Raw genomic sequence first — 17,882 nt, 5'->3', positions numbered from 1 at the left:
TCGTAAGACTTACACCCGGCGAACGGTCTACCGGACGGGAGGCCCTAGTCACACGACATTTACATTTACCAGAGGCACTCGCGTCGTTCTTCTGCTGCCGTAGCCCATTAACGCCAAATTTCGCCGCACTGTACTAAAGGACACATTCGTCCTACGTCCCACATTGATATCTGCGGTTATTACCTGCAGTGTTGCTCATCTGCTAGCACTGACAGCTCTACCCAAAGGCCGCCGTCCTTCGACGTTAAGTGAAGGCCGTCGGCCACGTGTTGTTCGTGGTGACAGGTAGTGCCTGAAATTTGGTATTCTCGGCACACTCTTGACGCTGTGGATCTCCGAATATTCAATCCCCTAACAGTTTCCGGAATATAATGTCCCATACATCTAACTCCAACGACCATTCCGCGTTCAAAATCTGTTAATTCCAGTCGTGAGGCCATAAGGACGTCATAATCCTTTTGATATGAATCACGTGAGTACAAATGACAGCTCCGCCAATGCACTGCCCTTTTATACCGTCTGTATGCGATACTGCCGCCATCTTTATATGTTCACATCTCTATCCCATAATTTCTGTCACCTCAGTCTACATTAATTTACTTGGAACATATTGTTAATTCTTCAATTGCAGTTTTTCATTTCAAGTTAGATTCTATATGTTTTTGTAACAATTGTATTCCTTGTGGATGGTTAAGCCATACTTCATCATCACTGAAACAGCAGAAGGTCTCTTACCATGGAACATATGATAATTAAAAATTAACTGAGTTTCGTATATGTCCCAACAATTTTACCTGACATGAAAATGGAAATTTGTATAAGTTTACAGTTTTCTCAGTTTCACCATGTATTTAACTTGTACCTTTTTTTTCAAAACACGTATGCTTAGTTTGATTTTACTTAGTATGAATGTGTAGCAGAGCAATAGCGTAACAGACTGGCGGCTAAATGCAATAGCTACTGCATCACATTTAAATTTTAATAGAATATTTGTTCCTAAGTACATGATAATGTTACAACTTGAAACGTGTCTTAAAATTTGGAAAGCCTTAATTTTTCCGGGGTTATTTCAGGAAAAGACTGTAGCAAATCTTAAGTAATTGCCACCATTCAAAACGGATTAAGAAAATGCACTAACGGAAAGACATCGCAACACCAAGAAGGAGTTGTTCGGCATAAGCGATAGTTGGTAGGCGTGTTTATACATATGAAAGATGATGTCTATTCAAAATTCGCGCCAGTCGCATAAGAGTGGCACTAGTAGCGCCACTATGAGAATTCAAATCAAGTTTGCTTTAAATACACGCTGTAACGGTCGTTGTTGTTGTTGTGGTCTTCAGTCCTGAGACTGGTTTGATGCAGCTCTCCATGCTACTCTATCCTGTGCAAGCTTCTTCATCTCCCAGTACCTACTGCAACCTACATCTTCTGAATCTGCTTAGTGTATTCATCTCTTGGTCTCCCTCTGCGATTTTTATCCTCCACGCTGCCCTCCAATACTAAATTGGTGATTCCTTGATGCCTCAGAACATGCCCCACCAACCGATCCCTCCTTCTAGTCAAGTTGTGCCACAAACTTCTCTTCTTCCCAATCCTATTCAATACCTCCTCATTAGTTACGTGAACTACCCATCTAATCTTCAGCATTCTTCTGTAGCACCACATTCGAAAGCTTCTATTCTCTTCTTGTCCAAACTATTTATCGTCCACGTTTCACTTCCATACGTGGCAACACTCCACACAAATACATTTAGAAACGACTTCCTGACACTTAAATCTATGCTCGATGTGAACAAATTCCTCCTCTTCAGAAACGCTTTCCTTGCCATTGTCAGTCTACATTTTAAATCCTCTCTACTTCGACCATCATCAGTTATTTTGCTCCCCAAACAGCAAAACTCCTTTACTAATTTCAGTGTCTCGTTTCCTAATGTAATTCCCTCAGCATCACCAGACTTAATTCGACTACATTCCATTATCCTCGTTTTTCTGTTGTTGATGTTCATCTTATATCGTCCTTTCAAGACACTGTCCATTCCGTTCAACTGCTCTTACAAGTCCTTTGCTGTCTCTGACAGAATTACAACGGTCGTAAGCGTTAGTTACCTTTGAGACTGGTCATTGACGTTAGTCAAGACAGTGTTCAAGGCGACAAAGACGCCTTTTTCAACACCTCACTCAGTTTGAACGTAGTCGTATAGTAGGTCTACGTGAAGCTTAATGTTCCTTCAGCGATAATGCAGATATACTTGGAAGGAATATAGTCACGCTGGCAGCTGTAGCTGATGGAATGTACGATTTCGAGAAGTTCAGGATAAGAACGGCCACGTGGTATTACAGAGAGAAAAGAACATCGCGTTCGGCGTATGGCTCTGGCGCTTTGTACTGCATCTGCAGCAGCAATTTGAGCAGCAGTTGGCAACGCAATGACATAACGAACTGTTAAAAATAGGTTATTTCAAGTACAGCTCCGATCCAGACGCCCTGTAGCGGGCTTTTCACCGACCCCATACCCCCGCCGTTTGAGCTTTGGTGTCAAGAAAGAGCTCACTGGAGGGCAGAGCGGAGGTCTGTTGTGTTTCCTGATGAAAGCTCTTTCTGCCTCCGTGACGGTGATGGCCGAGTGTGTATAGGTTAGGAGGAAGCCAATTGAGAGCCTGCAACCAACGTGTCTGCGGCCTAGACACTCTGGACCTACAAGCGGAGTTACGGTCCAAGGTGCGATTTCGTATGAGAGCAGAGGCACTCTCGTGGCCATCGCACGCACCCAGACTTGAGTCTGTACGTCAGTCTTATGACTGGACCTGCTGTGCTGTCATTCATGAACATCAGTATAGGCGATGTTTTCCAACAGGATAACGCACGCCCACATGCCGCTGTTGTAGCTCAACGTGCTCTATACAGAGTCGACATGTTGTCTTGGCTGCTCGATCCCTGATCTGTCTAAAATAGAGCACATATGGGACATCATCGGACGTCAACTGCAGCGTCATCCACAAACAGTTTTGATCGTCCCTGTATTGAACAACCAAGTGCAACAGGCATGGAACTCGATTCCGCAAACTGATATCCGGGACCTGTGCAACACAAGTCATGCACGTTTGCATGCTGGCATTCAACATTCTGGCGGTTACAAAAAAATGCTTCAAATGGCTCTGAGCACTATGGGACTTAACTTCTGAGGTCATCAGTCGCCTAGAACTTAGAACTACTTAAACCTAACTAACCTAGAGACATCACACACATCCATGCCCGAGGCAGAGGTTGCGCGGTTCCAGACTGTAGCGCCTAGAACCGCTCGGCCACACCGGCCGGCTCTGGCGGTTACACCGGTTATTAATGTCCCAGCATTTCACTTTTGCAATAGCTTATCTCGCCCTTACATTAACTATGATTTTGCAATGTTAATCACGTCAATATGTTATTATACAAATTTATTTCAGAAATTTTATTATTCTACATTAATTTTTTGTGTTCCCAGTTTAACCGTCAGTGTATATTAAACTTCTATCACAGGGCTTTCTGGAGAAGAAATTCCAAAAAGTAATTCTAGGCTTGGCAATGATCTATTCTGTGGTACTCTGCAACAAATTGTGATTTTGATCCAAACAAATGCCACGTTTAGGAAAATTAAAGAATCCCTTTGGAGAAGGAGAAGGAACTATATTAATGTCAAGACCTAAGATGGCAACCCAGTTTGAGAACTTACATAAACGCTGGTGCTGCAATATTTTGTTGTGTTTTGTGAGAAAAACTTGTAGCACTGCAAGCTAAAAGATGAAGCCAGAATCATTCGAGTGAAACGCAGGAATACATCAAAAATATCAAGGCAGACAACACTTTAAGATGTAAGCGAAACTCACACAAAAATATCACCCACTAACGACTTTTAAATGAACAAAAGGAAATGTGTGTTGTAAAATAACAAATTTACATAACATAAGAAATACTTTAATTGATCCATTAAGGAAAGACAGGATTATAGCAATGTAAGAAACTTAGGAATGAAATAAAGAGGAAGTGCAGGGAAGCCATGCTGTAGTGGCTGTAGAAAAAATGTGAATAAATCATCGAGAACATAGAAAAGTCAAAACAACCTTCAGTGAACTTGAATACAGGGGTGTCAATATCTAAGAGGGCAACGGGAGTTCCGCTGTTAAACGCAGAGGAGATAGCTGCTAGTCAGGCAGCAGCAGCCGGCCGAGACAGACGCGACTTCCTTACCAGAAGCGAGTTTCATATCATCATCTGTGTGCGTTAATAGTTTATTTTCTTGAATTTTTGGGTGTTTATTTAACATCTAATAGCCACAGTTCTCACGTTTTCGTTTGCGTCGGACAGTAAACCGACTTTGTGACATATTAAAAGTTCCTAATCAGGGCTGAATTATTTAGTTTCACCTGAGTGCTTCGGTACTTAGATTTTTGAATCTCTGTGTATTAATCTAATTTATTAGACACAGTTCCTGCATTTTCGTCAGTGTCTACAGTAGAGTTTACAAGTGCCCATAGTTCGTTTATCTGTATAGTTGTGTTTTCCACAGTCTTTAGTATGGACAGGGATGTGATTGTAGTGTGCAGATGCGAGTCGGGTTGGTGATACTTCGCTCTCAGCTCCAGGCTGCGATGGCTTTGGTTACACAGCTTGAGGCTGTTGTGGATGGGCACCACTATTGTTGGCAAGCCGTGAGGATGCAACGGCCGTTCCGCACGTCCGAGTCCTCTGATCGGGCGTAGCAGGCGGCGAAAGACTTCCCAGGTGGCTGCATGTAAGGCCCTCCCAGTTAGTGCGACAGACAGGTTCTAGGTACTGTCTGTGGCTGACACTGTCGCTTAGCCAGATGCCGTCGCCTGTCCTATTTCAGAGGAAATCTCTCAGCCTGTAAGATCCGGACAATCACAGGGGGTGGAATTATTGATAGTTGGGAGCTCCAACGTTAGGCGCATTATGGGGCACCTTAGGAACATGGTTGCCAAGAAGGGGAAGAAAACCAAAGCGCACTCAGTGTGCAAAGTGGGTGGAGTCATTCCAGATGTGGAACGTGTCCTTTTGGATGCCACGAAGAGCACAGGGTGGAGCCAAGTGCTGGTGGTGACTCACATCGATACCAATGATGTGTGTCACTTTGGATCAGAATAGATTTTCTCTGGTTTCGAGCGGCTAACAGAAGTGGTAAAGGCTGACAGTTTTACTTGCGAGATGAAAGCAGAGCTGAACATTTGCAGCATAGTCGACAGGACCGATTGCGGACCTCTGGTAGAGAGTCCAGTGGAGGGTCTGAATCAGAGGCTCAGGCGGTTCTGAGACAGTGTAGGATGCAGATTCCTCGGCTTGCGCCAAAGGGTGGCTGGGTTTCGTATTCTGCTAAATAGGTCAATTGTCCACTATACGCAGAAGTCGGCTACACGGGTAGCAGGGGCTGTGTGGCGTGGACTGGACGGTTTTTTGGGTTAGAGGGTCCCAGGAAAACACAAAAAGGGCATCAGTCACAAAGGGTGTAGGCCGAACACAGAAAGAACGTAGATACAGGAACCACTGGTATAACAGTTGTAAATTGTCGTAGCTGTGTTCGGGAAGTACCAGAGCTCGAAGCGCTAGTAGAAAGTACTGATGCTCAAATCATTATAGGCATAGAAATCTGGCTAAAGCCGGAGATAAGCTCAGCCGAAATTTTTGCGAAGAACCTAACGGTCTTCCGAAAGGATAGGCTAAACACGGTTGGCGGTGGCGTGTTTGTGCTGTTAGAAGTAGTTTATCTTGTCGCGAAATTGAAGTAGATAGTTCCTGTGAGTTAGTATGGGCAGAGGCCATTGTTGGCAATCGGAATAAAGAAAGTTAATTTGCTCCTCTTACCGAACTCCCAATTCAGGTGATACAATTGCTAAACGTTCAAAGAAAACGTGAGTTTCATTTCAAACACGTACCCGACCCATACGATTATAGTTAGTGTGACTTTAATTTACCTTCGATATGTTGGCGAAAATACATGTTTAACTCCAGAGGTTCGCATAATACATCATCCGAAATTGTGCTAAAATCATTCTCTGAAAATTATTTTGAGAAGTTAGTCCATGAGCCCACGCGAATAATAAACGGTTGTGAAAACACACTTGACCTATTAGCAACAAATAATCCTGAGTTAATAACGAGAGTCAAAATGCATACAGGGATTAGTGACAAAGGGTTGTCGTAACGAGATTGAATATTGTAACCGCTAAATTTTCCAAAAATAAACTAAAAATGTACCTATTCAAAAAAGCAGATAAAAATTCACTTGACGCCTTCCTGAGCGACAATCTCCACTCCTTCCAAATTAACAACATAAGTGTAGACCAGATGTGGTTTGAATTCAGAGATATAGTATCGAGAGCAATTGAGAGATCTATGCCAAATAAATTAACAAACGACGGAGCCGATACTCCTTGGTACACAAAACAGGTCAGATCACTGTTGCAGAAACAACGAAAGAAACATCCCAAATTTAAACAGACGCAAATTCCCCAAGATTGGCGATCTTTTACAGAAGGTCGAAATTTAGCGTCGACTTCAATGCGAGATGCTTATAATAGTTTCCACAACGAAACTTTGTCTCGAAACCTAGCAGAAAATCCAAAGAGATTCTGGTCGTACGTGAAGTATGACAGCGGCAAGACACAATCAATGTCTTCTCTGCGCAATGAAGATACTATCGAAGACAGCGCTTCCAAAGCAGCATTATTAAACAGTCTTCCGAAATTCCTTCACCAAATAAGGCGAAGTAAATACTCCAGAATTTGAATCAAGAACAGTTGCCAACAAGAGCAAACAGATATCCTCGGAGTAGTGAAGTAACTTAAATCACTTAATAAAAGCAAGTCTTCTGGTCCAGACTGTATATTAATTAGGTTCCTTTCAGAATATGCTGATTCAGTAGCTCCATACTTAACAATCATATACACCCGTTCGCTCGACGAAATAGCTGTACCCAAAGACTAGAAAGTTGCGCAGTGCACACCAATATTCAAGAAAGATAGTAGGAGTAATCCACTAAATTACAGGCTCATGTCATTAACGTCGATATGCAGCAGAATTTTGGAATATATGTAGTGTTCGAACATTATGCATTACCTCGGTCTATTGACACTCAGTCAACATGGATTTAAAAAACATCGTTCTTGTGAAACACAACTAGCTCTTTACTCGCATGAAGTCCCGAGTGCTATTGACAAGGGATTTCAGATAGATTCCGTATTTCTGGATTTCCGAAAGGCTTTTGACACTGTACCACACAAGCGGCTTGTAGTGAAATTGCGTGCTTATGGAATATCGTCTCAGTTATGTGACTTGATCTGTGATTTCCTGTCAGAGAGATCACAGTTCGTAGTAATTGACGGAAAGTCATCGAGTAAAACAGAAGTGATTTCTGGCGTTCCCCAAGGTAGTGTTATAGGCCCTTTGCTGTTCCTTATCTATATCAACGATTTAGGAGACAATCTGAGCAGCCGTCTTCGGTTATTTGCAGTTGACGCTGTCGTTTATCGACTAATAAAGTCATCGGAAGATCAAAACAAACTGCAAAGCGATTTAGAAAAGATATCTGTATGGTACGAAGATTGGCAGTTGACCCTAAATAACGAAAAGTGTGAGGTTATTCACATGAGTGCTAAAGTGAATCAGTTAAACTTCGGATACATGATAAATCAGTCAAATCTAAAAGCCATATATTCAACTAAATACCTAGGAACTACAATTACGGACAACTTAAATTGGAAGGAACACGTAGAAAATGATGTGTTGCAGGCTAATCAAAGACTGCGTTTTATTGGCAGGGCAGTTAGAAAATGTAACAGATCTACTAAGGAGACTGCCTACACCACGCTTGTCCGTCCTCTTTTAGAATACTGTTGCGCGGTTTGGGATCCTTACCAGATAGGATTGACGGAGTACACCGAAAAAGTTCAAAGAAGAGCAGCACGTTTTGCATTATCACGAAATATGGGAGAGAGTGTCCCTGAAATGGTAGAGGATTTGGGGTGGACGTCATTAAAACAAAGGCGTTTTTCGTTGAGGCGGATTCTTCTCACGAAATTCCAATCACCAGCTTTCTCCTACGAATGCGAAAATATTTTTTTGACACCGACGTATATAGGAATAAACGATCACATAAGGGAAATCAGAGCTCGTACGGAAAGATATAGGTGTTCGTTCTTTCCGCGCGCGACACGAGATTGGAATACTAGAGAATTGTGAAAGTGGTTCGATGAACACTCTGCCAGGCACTTAAATGTGAGTTGCATCGTATCCATGTAGATGTAGATGTACTGTCTGATGACATGACAGAAGAAGGAATGGGAGTCGATAGGGGATCCAGTTCTAGAGTCGGAATTCGATAAGGCTTTGGAAGGTTTGCCATTACTTTAGGCAGAAGCGGTAGATAACACACGTTAGAAGTTTGTATTTCGACTTTGGGAACTGGTAAACAAACGACTGGCTATTTAGGTAGGCATGTAGGATCTATAAGAATGGAGCCGTAACATCGGACTTGCCGAAAAAATATTACCTAGATAATCCCGAACATAGCATCGGCAGATACCGTACGAGCGACAGTTATCGTGTAATCATTTTAATTTCACAGACATCCAAGTTGCTAACGCGAGTAATATATAGAAGAATGGATAATTAAATTGAGAAGCTGTTAGATGACGATCAGCTTTTCTCCTTGGAAAGTTAAAGTCCCGCATAACTAGTGCTGATGTTGCATCTGATAATGGAAGAAAGACTTAAGGATAATAAAGACACTTCATAGAATGTGTCGACCATGAAAAAGCGTTCGACAATGTCAAATGGTGCAAGATGTTTGAAATTGGGGGAAAATAGCAGTAAGCTGTAGGGAAAGACAGATAATATACAATATATACGAGAATCAAGGGGTAACTGTAAGGATGGAAAATCAAGAAAGAAGTGCACGGATTAAAATTTGTTCCAACAGCAACACAGTCTTTCAGCGCTACTGTTCAGTCTATAAATCGAAGAAAAAAAATTCCAAGAGTGGGATCAAAATTCAAGGCAAAAGGGTATCAATGATAAGACTGACTCATGGCATTGCTACACTCATTGAAAGCGAAGAAAAATTACAGGACCTTACACATAGATAGAGCAGTCTATAAATAGTCCAGAATATGGATTTAGAGTAAACCGTAGAAAGACAAAAGTACAATGGAATAGCTGAAATGAAATTAGTGATAAACTTAACATCAAAGTTGGTGACTACAAAGTACATGAAGTTTAGGACTTCTGCTGGCTTGAAAATAAAATAACAAATGATAGATGAAGCAAAGAGGATATAAAAATCAGACTATCGTCGGTACAGAGGCGATTTCTGGCAAGGCGAAGTTTGCTGGTATCAAACATGTAGGAATGAACATATGAGGAAGAAATTTCTGAAAATAGACTTTTGGAGCACGGAATTGTGTGGCACTGAACCGTGGACTTCGGGACAACCGGTGTACAAGAGAATCGACGAGTTTGAGATGCTTTGCCATAGAAGGATGTTGAAAATTAGGTGGACTGATAAGATACGGTATGAGGAGGTTCTCCGCAGAATCGGGGAAAAAAAGAATCTATGAAAAACACTGACAAGCATAGAGGACAGGATGATAGGACACCTGTTAACACATCTGGGAATAACTTGTATGATATTAGATGTTCTACGCTACTGTGGACAGTAAAAACTGCAGGAGAAGACAGAGATAGAAATGATACAACAAATAGTTGAGGACATAGGGTGTAAATGCTACTGTGGACTGAAATGAGCGGAACAAGTGAGGAATTCGAGGCGGCTCGGATCGAACCAGTGAGAGGTCCGATGACTCAAAGAAGAAGAAAAAAACTGGTAAAATAAATACGCATTTTTAGCATTTGCAAAAACCGATTTCAAATTGCGTTAATGTAGTTAGTTTTCTAATGCCTAATGTGCTACTGCAGTAGTCCCCTTTCAGAAGGGAAAAGAAAAAATCCATCCGCGTGGTACGTCACTTATTGAAAAATATTATCACTACCGTCAACAGTTAGACCTCCACGGGTGGGTCCACCTACCATCTATCCGCCTGGCTACATGTGCCGCCAACCTCGAGTGTATTTTCATTAAGTTTGTTATTATGTTTCTAGTCTGTTTGCTAGGACATTTGTTTTTCTGTCTCTCCTACTACTTTGCAACACGCATCCACCGAACGAGGTGGCACAGTTGTTATCACACTGGAGCATTCGGGAGGACGATAGTTCAAACTCGCGTCCGGCCATCCTGATTTAGGTTTTCCGTGATTTCCCTACATCGCTTCAGGCAAATGCCGGGATCGTTTCTTTGAAAGGGCACAGTGACTTCCTTCCCCACCCTCCCCTAATCCGATGGCCTAGCTGTTTGGTCCCCTCCCCCAAACCAACTAACACACATCCCTCCATTGCTCGTTGATAAAGCCTGAGGTCTTGAATTGAGAGACCATACTTTACGTCTACAGGTCAAAACAGGTAATACACACATCGAAATCTTTGGTTTGAAAAATCTCATTTAGTGGACCAAAAGCAGTCCATGTCATTTTCATTCTTCTGTATATTTAGTTCGCTACCTGTCCCGTTCTTATCTTCATTAAACCCAAATACGCAAATAGTTGACTGGTTTTATGACTCTATTTGTGAGAACTCAGTAACCTATAAATAAATAACTGTATTAGCTTTACATCAAGCAGAACGAATGTCACAGTAGAGGCGACTGTGAATCACGTGCCTTTTCTTTCTAGCGTGCTGAAGAACTTCCGCGAGACCAAAGTGTTCCAGAAGCTGTACGTACCGTCGCACAACAGAGCCACTCCCTACCTGCTGGGAGTGATGGCCGGGATACTGGTGTATCGTGGAAGAAATCTGAAGAGGAAAATGAACGAGGTATTTTAACGTACATTAATGGGCATAGTTTTATTCTGTCCGTAAGATTTTGCTGTGTCTTCTTGTGATGTAACAGCAAACAATGGTAGTGTTTTACATATTACTAGCTGAGAATCCGGCGCTGCCCGGGTATGCATTCATTCCAGTCTTCTAACAGTCCATCTACTCCTTCCCCCTTTCTCTGACCATCTCCTCTCCTTCTCTCTCTCTCTCTCTGTCCATCTCCTCCTCCTCCCTCTCTGACTGCTCATCTCTTTGTCCCTCTTTCTCACTCTATCGCCATATTATAATTCCCGTTCCAATTTTCTGTTTCTAAGCCCCACAGTATTTCTTTCCATATAGTAAATAATATATGTACCAAGTTTGGTTGATGTCGATTCAAGAGCTTTTCAATCGCGACTTTGCCAGGTTACGCACCTGTCACATGTACGTCGCCTATATTTAACGTCTTCAAACATGGTTGTAGACATATTTCACCTGTATCTCTAGCGAATTTCGCCCTGCAGTTTCATTTTCACGCAGCTGAATGTTTATGACGTCCTAACTCCAGAACTGTGTGTCTTACAATGAGATTTTTTTGTCACGTAAATTCAGTGGTATATGCGAATACTGTCTGCAAAATGTGCTATGAAAAGAGTTAGTAATAAAGATGTAATAAATTAAAACGTCGAGCCTGATGCGGCAGTTGTACTGCACCAACAGTGAAAACATAGTAAGCGATAAACATTTTTTCTTTCATCTTTTTGCGTCGGGTGGCAGTGAGAATAAGTCTCATAAGTGTGTGTGCAATTACGTGTACAGTTCGTTACAAGTCATGAAGTGCCCTCATTCTCAAACATTGGATGAATATAGTCTAGCTGTTTGCTCTTCCTGATGTGCGCGTCTTTTTCACCCAGCATCAGCACCCGTTTGAGAGTTTGGTACCTCTTATCGTCTCAGTAGTTCTTTCAAAAACTGCTACTGCGCTCCGCACGCCCCTACTTACAATCGCTTCTGCCATTCAGGCAACATCTTTGGTTCAGTGGTGTCGAAAATACAATCTCTTCTACATACGACAATCGTTTCAGGTAATTTTTCATTCCAGAATGAGATTTTCACTCTGCAGCGGAGTGTGCGCTGATATGAAACTTCGTGGCAGATTAAAACTGTGTGCCCGACCGAGACTCGAACTCGGGACCTTTGCCTTTCGCGGGCAAGTGCTCTACCAACTGAGCTACCGAAGCACGACTCACGCCCGGTACTCACAGCTTTACTCAGTTGGTAGAGCACTTGCCCGCGAAAGGCAAAGGTCCCGAGTTCGAGTCTCGGTCGGGCACACAGTTTTAATCTGCCAGGAAGTTTTAATTTTTCATTATTTATATTACAAAAGCGGGCTCCACGTACAAGTGGACCCCTCACAATTTTTATAACACACTGCCGGAAAAAAAATTAGTAAATCTGGAAAGATGACGTCGAGTGTGACCCGATGACGACGTATACCACGTGGGATTAGTAGATGTGCTGAAAATGGTTTCACAGTCGTCTGTCAACAGATAGTGCAGTGGCATAGCTACCAGAACGCCATTTGTGTCTACCCTTTAATAGGAATGCTCACAGCCAGAAGGGTCAGTGTGGTCCAAACGTGTGAAACAAGCAAGCAACCATGCTTTGACCAACTTTGACCTTATGGTATTCGAGAAATAAAACCGAAGGGAAGCCGTCAGTCGTTGTTGTGTGATGTGAATTATCAGTGGCGAAACAGATTCATGACTGATCACACAGGGTTCCAGGAAACGGGGTGGACCTCTAATAAGAGTAAACCAGTAACTAGCAGCTGTAGGCAATACATGGTAATTTGCTGAACATACAGAATACAAAGCGCTGTGGTGACTATTAGTGACCGTCCTACATTCAGCAGCAAATTGAAGGGTTGAATGACCACTGTGGGCTAACAACTCATTCCTCTAAGCTTTCCGTAACATAACAAAATTAAATTTCTGTTGAAGCGTTTCAGAAATAACTATTAAAATGTAATATATGTAACATCCAATAACGAATGACGTAGGAAGATCAGAGCAAATATAAGTAAATAGAACCGGCATTACAGTGAATAAACGAGCAACAGTCTTCGGTTACTGTTTTATAAATACGTATTTTATATTATTCTTCTAGATAAGATACTATTTTACGTTAAGTAAACGCACTATACACTGTTTTCCTACAACAGAGAAGCTGATAAATGACATGCTGTCATATTAAGAAGTACCAACAATGAAGATAGCAGCGAACGCGTTGCTAGAATTGCAAATGCAAATCACCCATGAAACATATTTGAATGCCACACAAAATCCACGTGAATACCGAATAATGACATATAGCACAGCAGAAACAGCATAGCCTAGGGGTATCAGATAATGAAAAATGTAGAAACAGAGCAACGTATTTAACGTAGTGGTCATGATGTATGGAGGAATTTTTCCCACACAGAGACCGCGAATCCCAAGCAAAACAACTCCAGGAAGCTTCCATGCGTTATTCATATTTTAAACAACACAATGTTGCCGTATTTCCTGTCGCAAGATGCACATAGCTTTAGTGACATTGAGAGAGTTATCTAAGCTCAAGCGGTTTCAGCCGTGATTGAACTGGTGGGAAGATAATGTGAGTATTCATTCAGACTTAAAGTCATAGCTTTAGTGACATTGAGAGAGTTATCTGAGCTCAAGCGGTTTCAGCCGTGATTAAACTGGTGGGAAGATAATGTGAGTATTCATTCAGACTTAAAGTCATAGCTTTAGTGACATTGAGAGAGTTATCTGAGCTCAAGCGGTTTCACCCGTGATTAAACTGGTGGGAAGATAATGTGAGTATTCATTCAGACTTAAAGTCGCCGTGGGAAAGACGTCTCAATAATGATACAGTAAATTTGAGGGAAGACATTGGTCGCGTACACCTGTTCATCAAGGACTCATAAACGTATCACAAGAATAAGGGCAAACACAAGAAAATGTACAGGCTATGATAAAGACAGTCAAAAGTAGTAATGGGTTAAGCTCTATGTTAAATTGTCACACAGACATGGATAACATTAAAACACATGACCAAAATGAGCAAAGATGACCCACCACCTACAACCAGTAGAAATATTTTTCAAAGAAAATAAGTATGTCATGTTGCCTGTAAAAAATGCAGAAGAACGAATGCAAGGAAAGGCGAGACCCAGGGTACTGGATTTGAAATGTGAAAACAAAAGTAAACCTATGAATTATTAGGACACCTACAACTATTCAGTCCTCCTTATGAAAAGGCTGATGCACGAAACAGTAAAACAACCCATCACGAGTACAAATTTCAGCAGAATTTTATCAGTTTGAAAATCTAAATCATATGAAAGAAATGCCATCTGCGCTATTTAACACATATGCAGTCCCATAGTGATTTCTACTTTTGACCTCACTGCCTGGACAAAAGCAGACCTGGAAGTAATCCAGAGAAAGATATGAGAAATGTTCATGACTTATGGCGAACAGTATCTTAAATCAGTTTTTGAAAGACTAATCGTTCCACCTGGCAAAGGGTTAGGGGGCTAACCGATACTGAACGGTGACACTGAATCAACTTTGCAGCATGTAACAGTACTAGTATTTCTACAGAAGCACTTCATCCATAACGTATAAACATTAACTACAGACATAAAGTACGTACCACTTAAGCACCACGGTAAAGCCAAAAATAATTGATACCAAAATGGAAGGTCAGATCAGGAAAGAACTACACATAGAACATGTGAATGACTTCAGCCAGAGCCATGTCGATTTTCAGGCATCGAGTAACTGACTGACAACACGGTTTACACCCAGAAACGGATTTTTGACCGCTAAACTGTAATGGAGAACTATCGAAAGTATAACCAGAAGAAACAAGGAATATACAAAAATAAAATGTACAATAAAATTGAAACAATAGGAAGGCTACCAAATAATGAAATTTCACTTTTTGTGCGCATATACGAGGTCCAGTTACATTAATATAACCACCTCCTATGTTCGAAGCCAACGAGCAATAACCATTCACGGATGGAAGATGGTAGCAGTTGGAGTGGAGGGCATATAAAACGTGTCGGTGGGATGCGGGAAACAGTGCAGTCGTTTCTTAATGCGGAAACGGAGCGATTTGTCTGATACCCAAAAGGGCATACTCATTGGCTTTCGGCCAAGGGTGGTAGCATTTCCGAATCGGCTAAGTTTGTAAACTGTTCATGTGACGCCGTGCTTAAAATATACCATACGTGGCAAAAGGGCGCTATACCAAACCGGCGTGTAGGCCACTGTGCACCATGGGCCATAGATGACAGGCGTGACCGACGGCTGTGGAGACGTGTACGGGCGAACAAAAGTGCAGCTGTTGAGCAACTGACCGCCCAGATGCACCAAGGGACTTCCGACGGTGTCTCCTCAACGAAATTTCAGTAAAAGTTGCTGGTGTGGGCCTCCACAGCCGGCGCCTGGTTCATGCATCCATGGTAGCTGCTGTTGATACGCGAAGGAAGCTGCAAGTTGCAAACGAATGCCGCAACTGCACATCCAGTGAGCTTTTCAGATAAATCATGTTTTATGCTGCATCAGAGGCCGTTAGCGTGTACAGCGTCAAACATTAGAAAGTAAACACCATGTAACTATCATTGAAAGGGTCCATGAAGGAGGAGGGAGCATTATGGTCTGGTGAATGTTTTCGTGACATTTCCAGGCTGATCTCGTCATTCTAGAAGGCACAATAGAAGAACAGGGAGTGTGTCCACCCCTACACGCAGTGTGTTTTTCCTCAGCACGATGACATCTACAAATAGGACAACGCCGCGTGTCACACAGCTGGCAGTGCACGTGCGTAATTCCAAGAGCAGCAGGATGAGTTCACCGTGCTCCCCTGGCCACCAAACTCTCCGGACTAAAACCCAATCGAGAATGTGTGGGACCAACTCGATTAGGCTGTTCGCGCCATGAATATTCAACCGAGAAACCTAGCACAGCTGGTTACGGCACTGGAGTCACCGTTGCTGAACATCCCTGTAGGTACCTCGCAGCACCTCACTGACTCCCTCCCTGCAGGTCTCTCAGTGGTCGCGCTGGAAAAGGTATTTATTCAGGCCTCTGACAGGTCGTCGTATTAATGTGGCTGAACATGTAGTATCGGTCCGTGCGCAATATTGTTCAGTACCAAACCGCACGTGAAAATCCGATTTTTCAGGGGGGTGTATGTCGGTTCTATTGATCACAGACATGAGACCATCTGTATATCTCTCGGAAGAAAGTGCATACTGTAGCTATCCCACAGTACAGGGTCAAAATTTCAATGTTACACGCTACCTCCATCCCAGGAAAATTGAAAAGATCCTTTGTTTCCTTAGGATTAGATGTGACTTAGGATGTACTTTAGGCGGCTTTAAAATACCATTCGTTCATGCGCGGTCCCTGAGAAATCCCCGAGAAACCATGATTTCTGGGTATGAAAAGTACCAGTTGTGGGGACGGTCACTTACAATTTCTATTCATGATAAATCGTCAGAATTTTTACGATAAATTCTTAACATGATATTCTCGAGGAACCTTGGAAATTTCTTCGACATCTTTATCCATTACCGAGATCCAGAGATTCAAATCTACCGTACTCTTGGAGTTAAGATGTGCACCTAATATCCGGTATGAGGCGTAATGTAGATTCAATTGCCGTAGCGAACATGTAGAACAAGTTCTAGGGTCATCGCTTGCGTTCTGTGCTCATGAAAGAATATTGTTAGTCAGAATTCTTTTACCAACAAAACTTTATGACACGCTGTCAGTATAATGGTCACTTCACGTCTAAAATATGCCCAAAGCAACAAACGGCAGTGACGAAAAATTAGCTGCAAAGGGTCTTGACATGCCTGAAAAGAAAAATTACAGAGAATTGGAAAGACTGCAAATCCAGTAAAATATTTCTAATGGCATTTTTACATTTTTAAGTTACAAATCATAAGCCGGGCGTTTTCGATTAGTTGCGATCGATGAGCAAATCAGTCATAAAAAGTGTAAAGCAGACGATTTGTGTTATCCTTATATTACGTATACTTATTTGTTGTTTATATGTGTCAAAGTATATAGTTGTGTCGAAGTATATAAACTGTCAAAACTACACTGGCCTATAGAATTGGCTTTTAATATCCATCACAACGTGCTGTGTCAGGGAAAAGATGGGAACCAGCGGAAAGACGCTCTTGTCGGAGCACAAAAAAGACTCTGAGAGAAAGTCGGGAACCAGTTCCCTCGATCCTTTTTCCTCACTTCTCACCAAAAATGTTGGCATGGGAGCATATTCGCGCTTTTTTGTGCAGAAAGAGAGCAGCAGAGAGACAGTGACTGTAGAAGAGAGAAGATACAGTGATGGTTGACAGAGAAAGTGGCAGTGAAAACGAAAGAGAGGTGAATGAAGAAGTCGAAGAGGGAGATATTAATTATCAGTGAGAGTGACAATACAAGAGAGATATGAATGCACAGACAAGCACTGGCAGCCAAAGAGAGAGGAGTCATTGGAAATGAATGGAGAGCATATATATGCTTGAAGGGCCTCCCATACTGGCGAACTTTAACACGTAAAAATAGGAAAAGGTACACCTTGAACCGAAATTTTAAAATGTGGATATAGGGAAAAAATAAGTTGATCCCTCCCCCAGAACGTTTGAGGTGCCGAGGTATGCTGGAGACACTGGCAGTGGTAAAGAAAGACAAAAGGAGACTGTGTAAGTGAGAGGAGAGACAGTGGCACTGGGATATAGTGTAAATCAATGCGAGGAAAAAGATACATTTAATGGCAGCGAGAGGGAGATGCTGAGCATGAGGGCTTAGCTACAAAGAGAGACTGTGTAAAAGAATTTAGAATGTTCTGTATTAAAAGACCACGAATATCTTCGCATGCCAAAATTTTTTGTGAAGAAGGCCGAATGAAGACTGAAGCCG

The 17,882-nt window shown here is 42.1% G+C and overlaps 1 protein-coding gene across 1 annotated transcript in view; it reads left to right on the top strand.

Annotated features, from left to right (window-relative positions):
• Positions 1-17,882, top strand: part of LOC126236459 (nose resistant to fluoxetine protein 6-like) — a 350,515-nt gene that overhangs the window by 283,568 nt on the left and 49,065 nt on the right. Inside the window, exon 10 of the mRNA XM_049945777.1 lies at positions 10,773-10,914. Coding sequence (XP_049801734.1) covers positions 10,773-10,914 — 142 coding nt within the window. The remainder of the gene's footprint in view (positions 1-10,772; positions 10,915-17,882) is intronic.

Source organism: Schistocerca nitens, chromosome 2 (assembly GCF_023898315.1).
Source record: "Schistocerca nitens isolate TAMUIC-IGC-003100 chromosome 2, iqSchNite1.1, whole genome shotgun sequence".
Lineage (NCBI taxonomy): Eukaryota > Metazoa > Arthropoda > Insecta > Orthoptera > Acrididae > Schistocerca > Schistocerca nitens.
The sequence above is the reverse complement of the archived record's forward strand: the minus strand, read 5'-3'. Positions and strand labels throughout refer to the sequence as shown.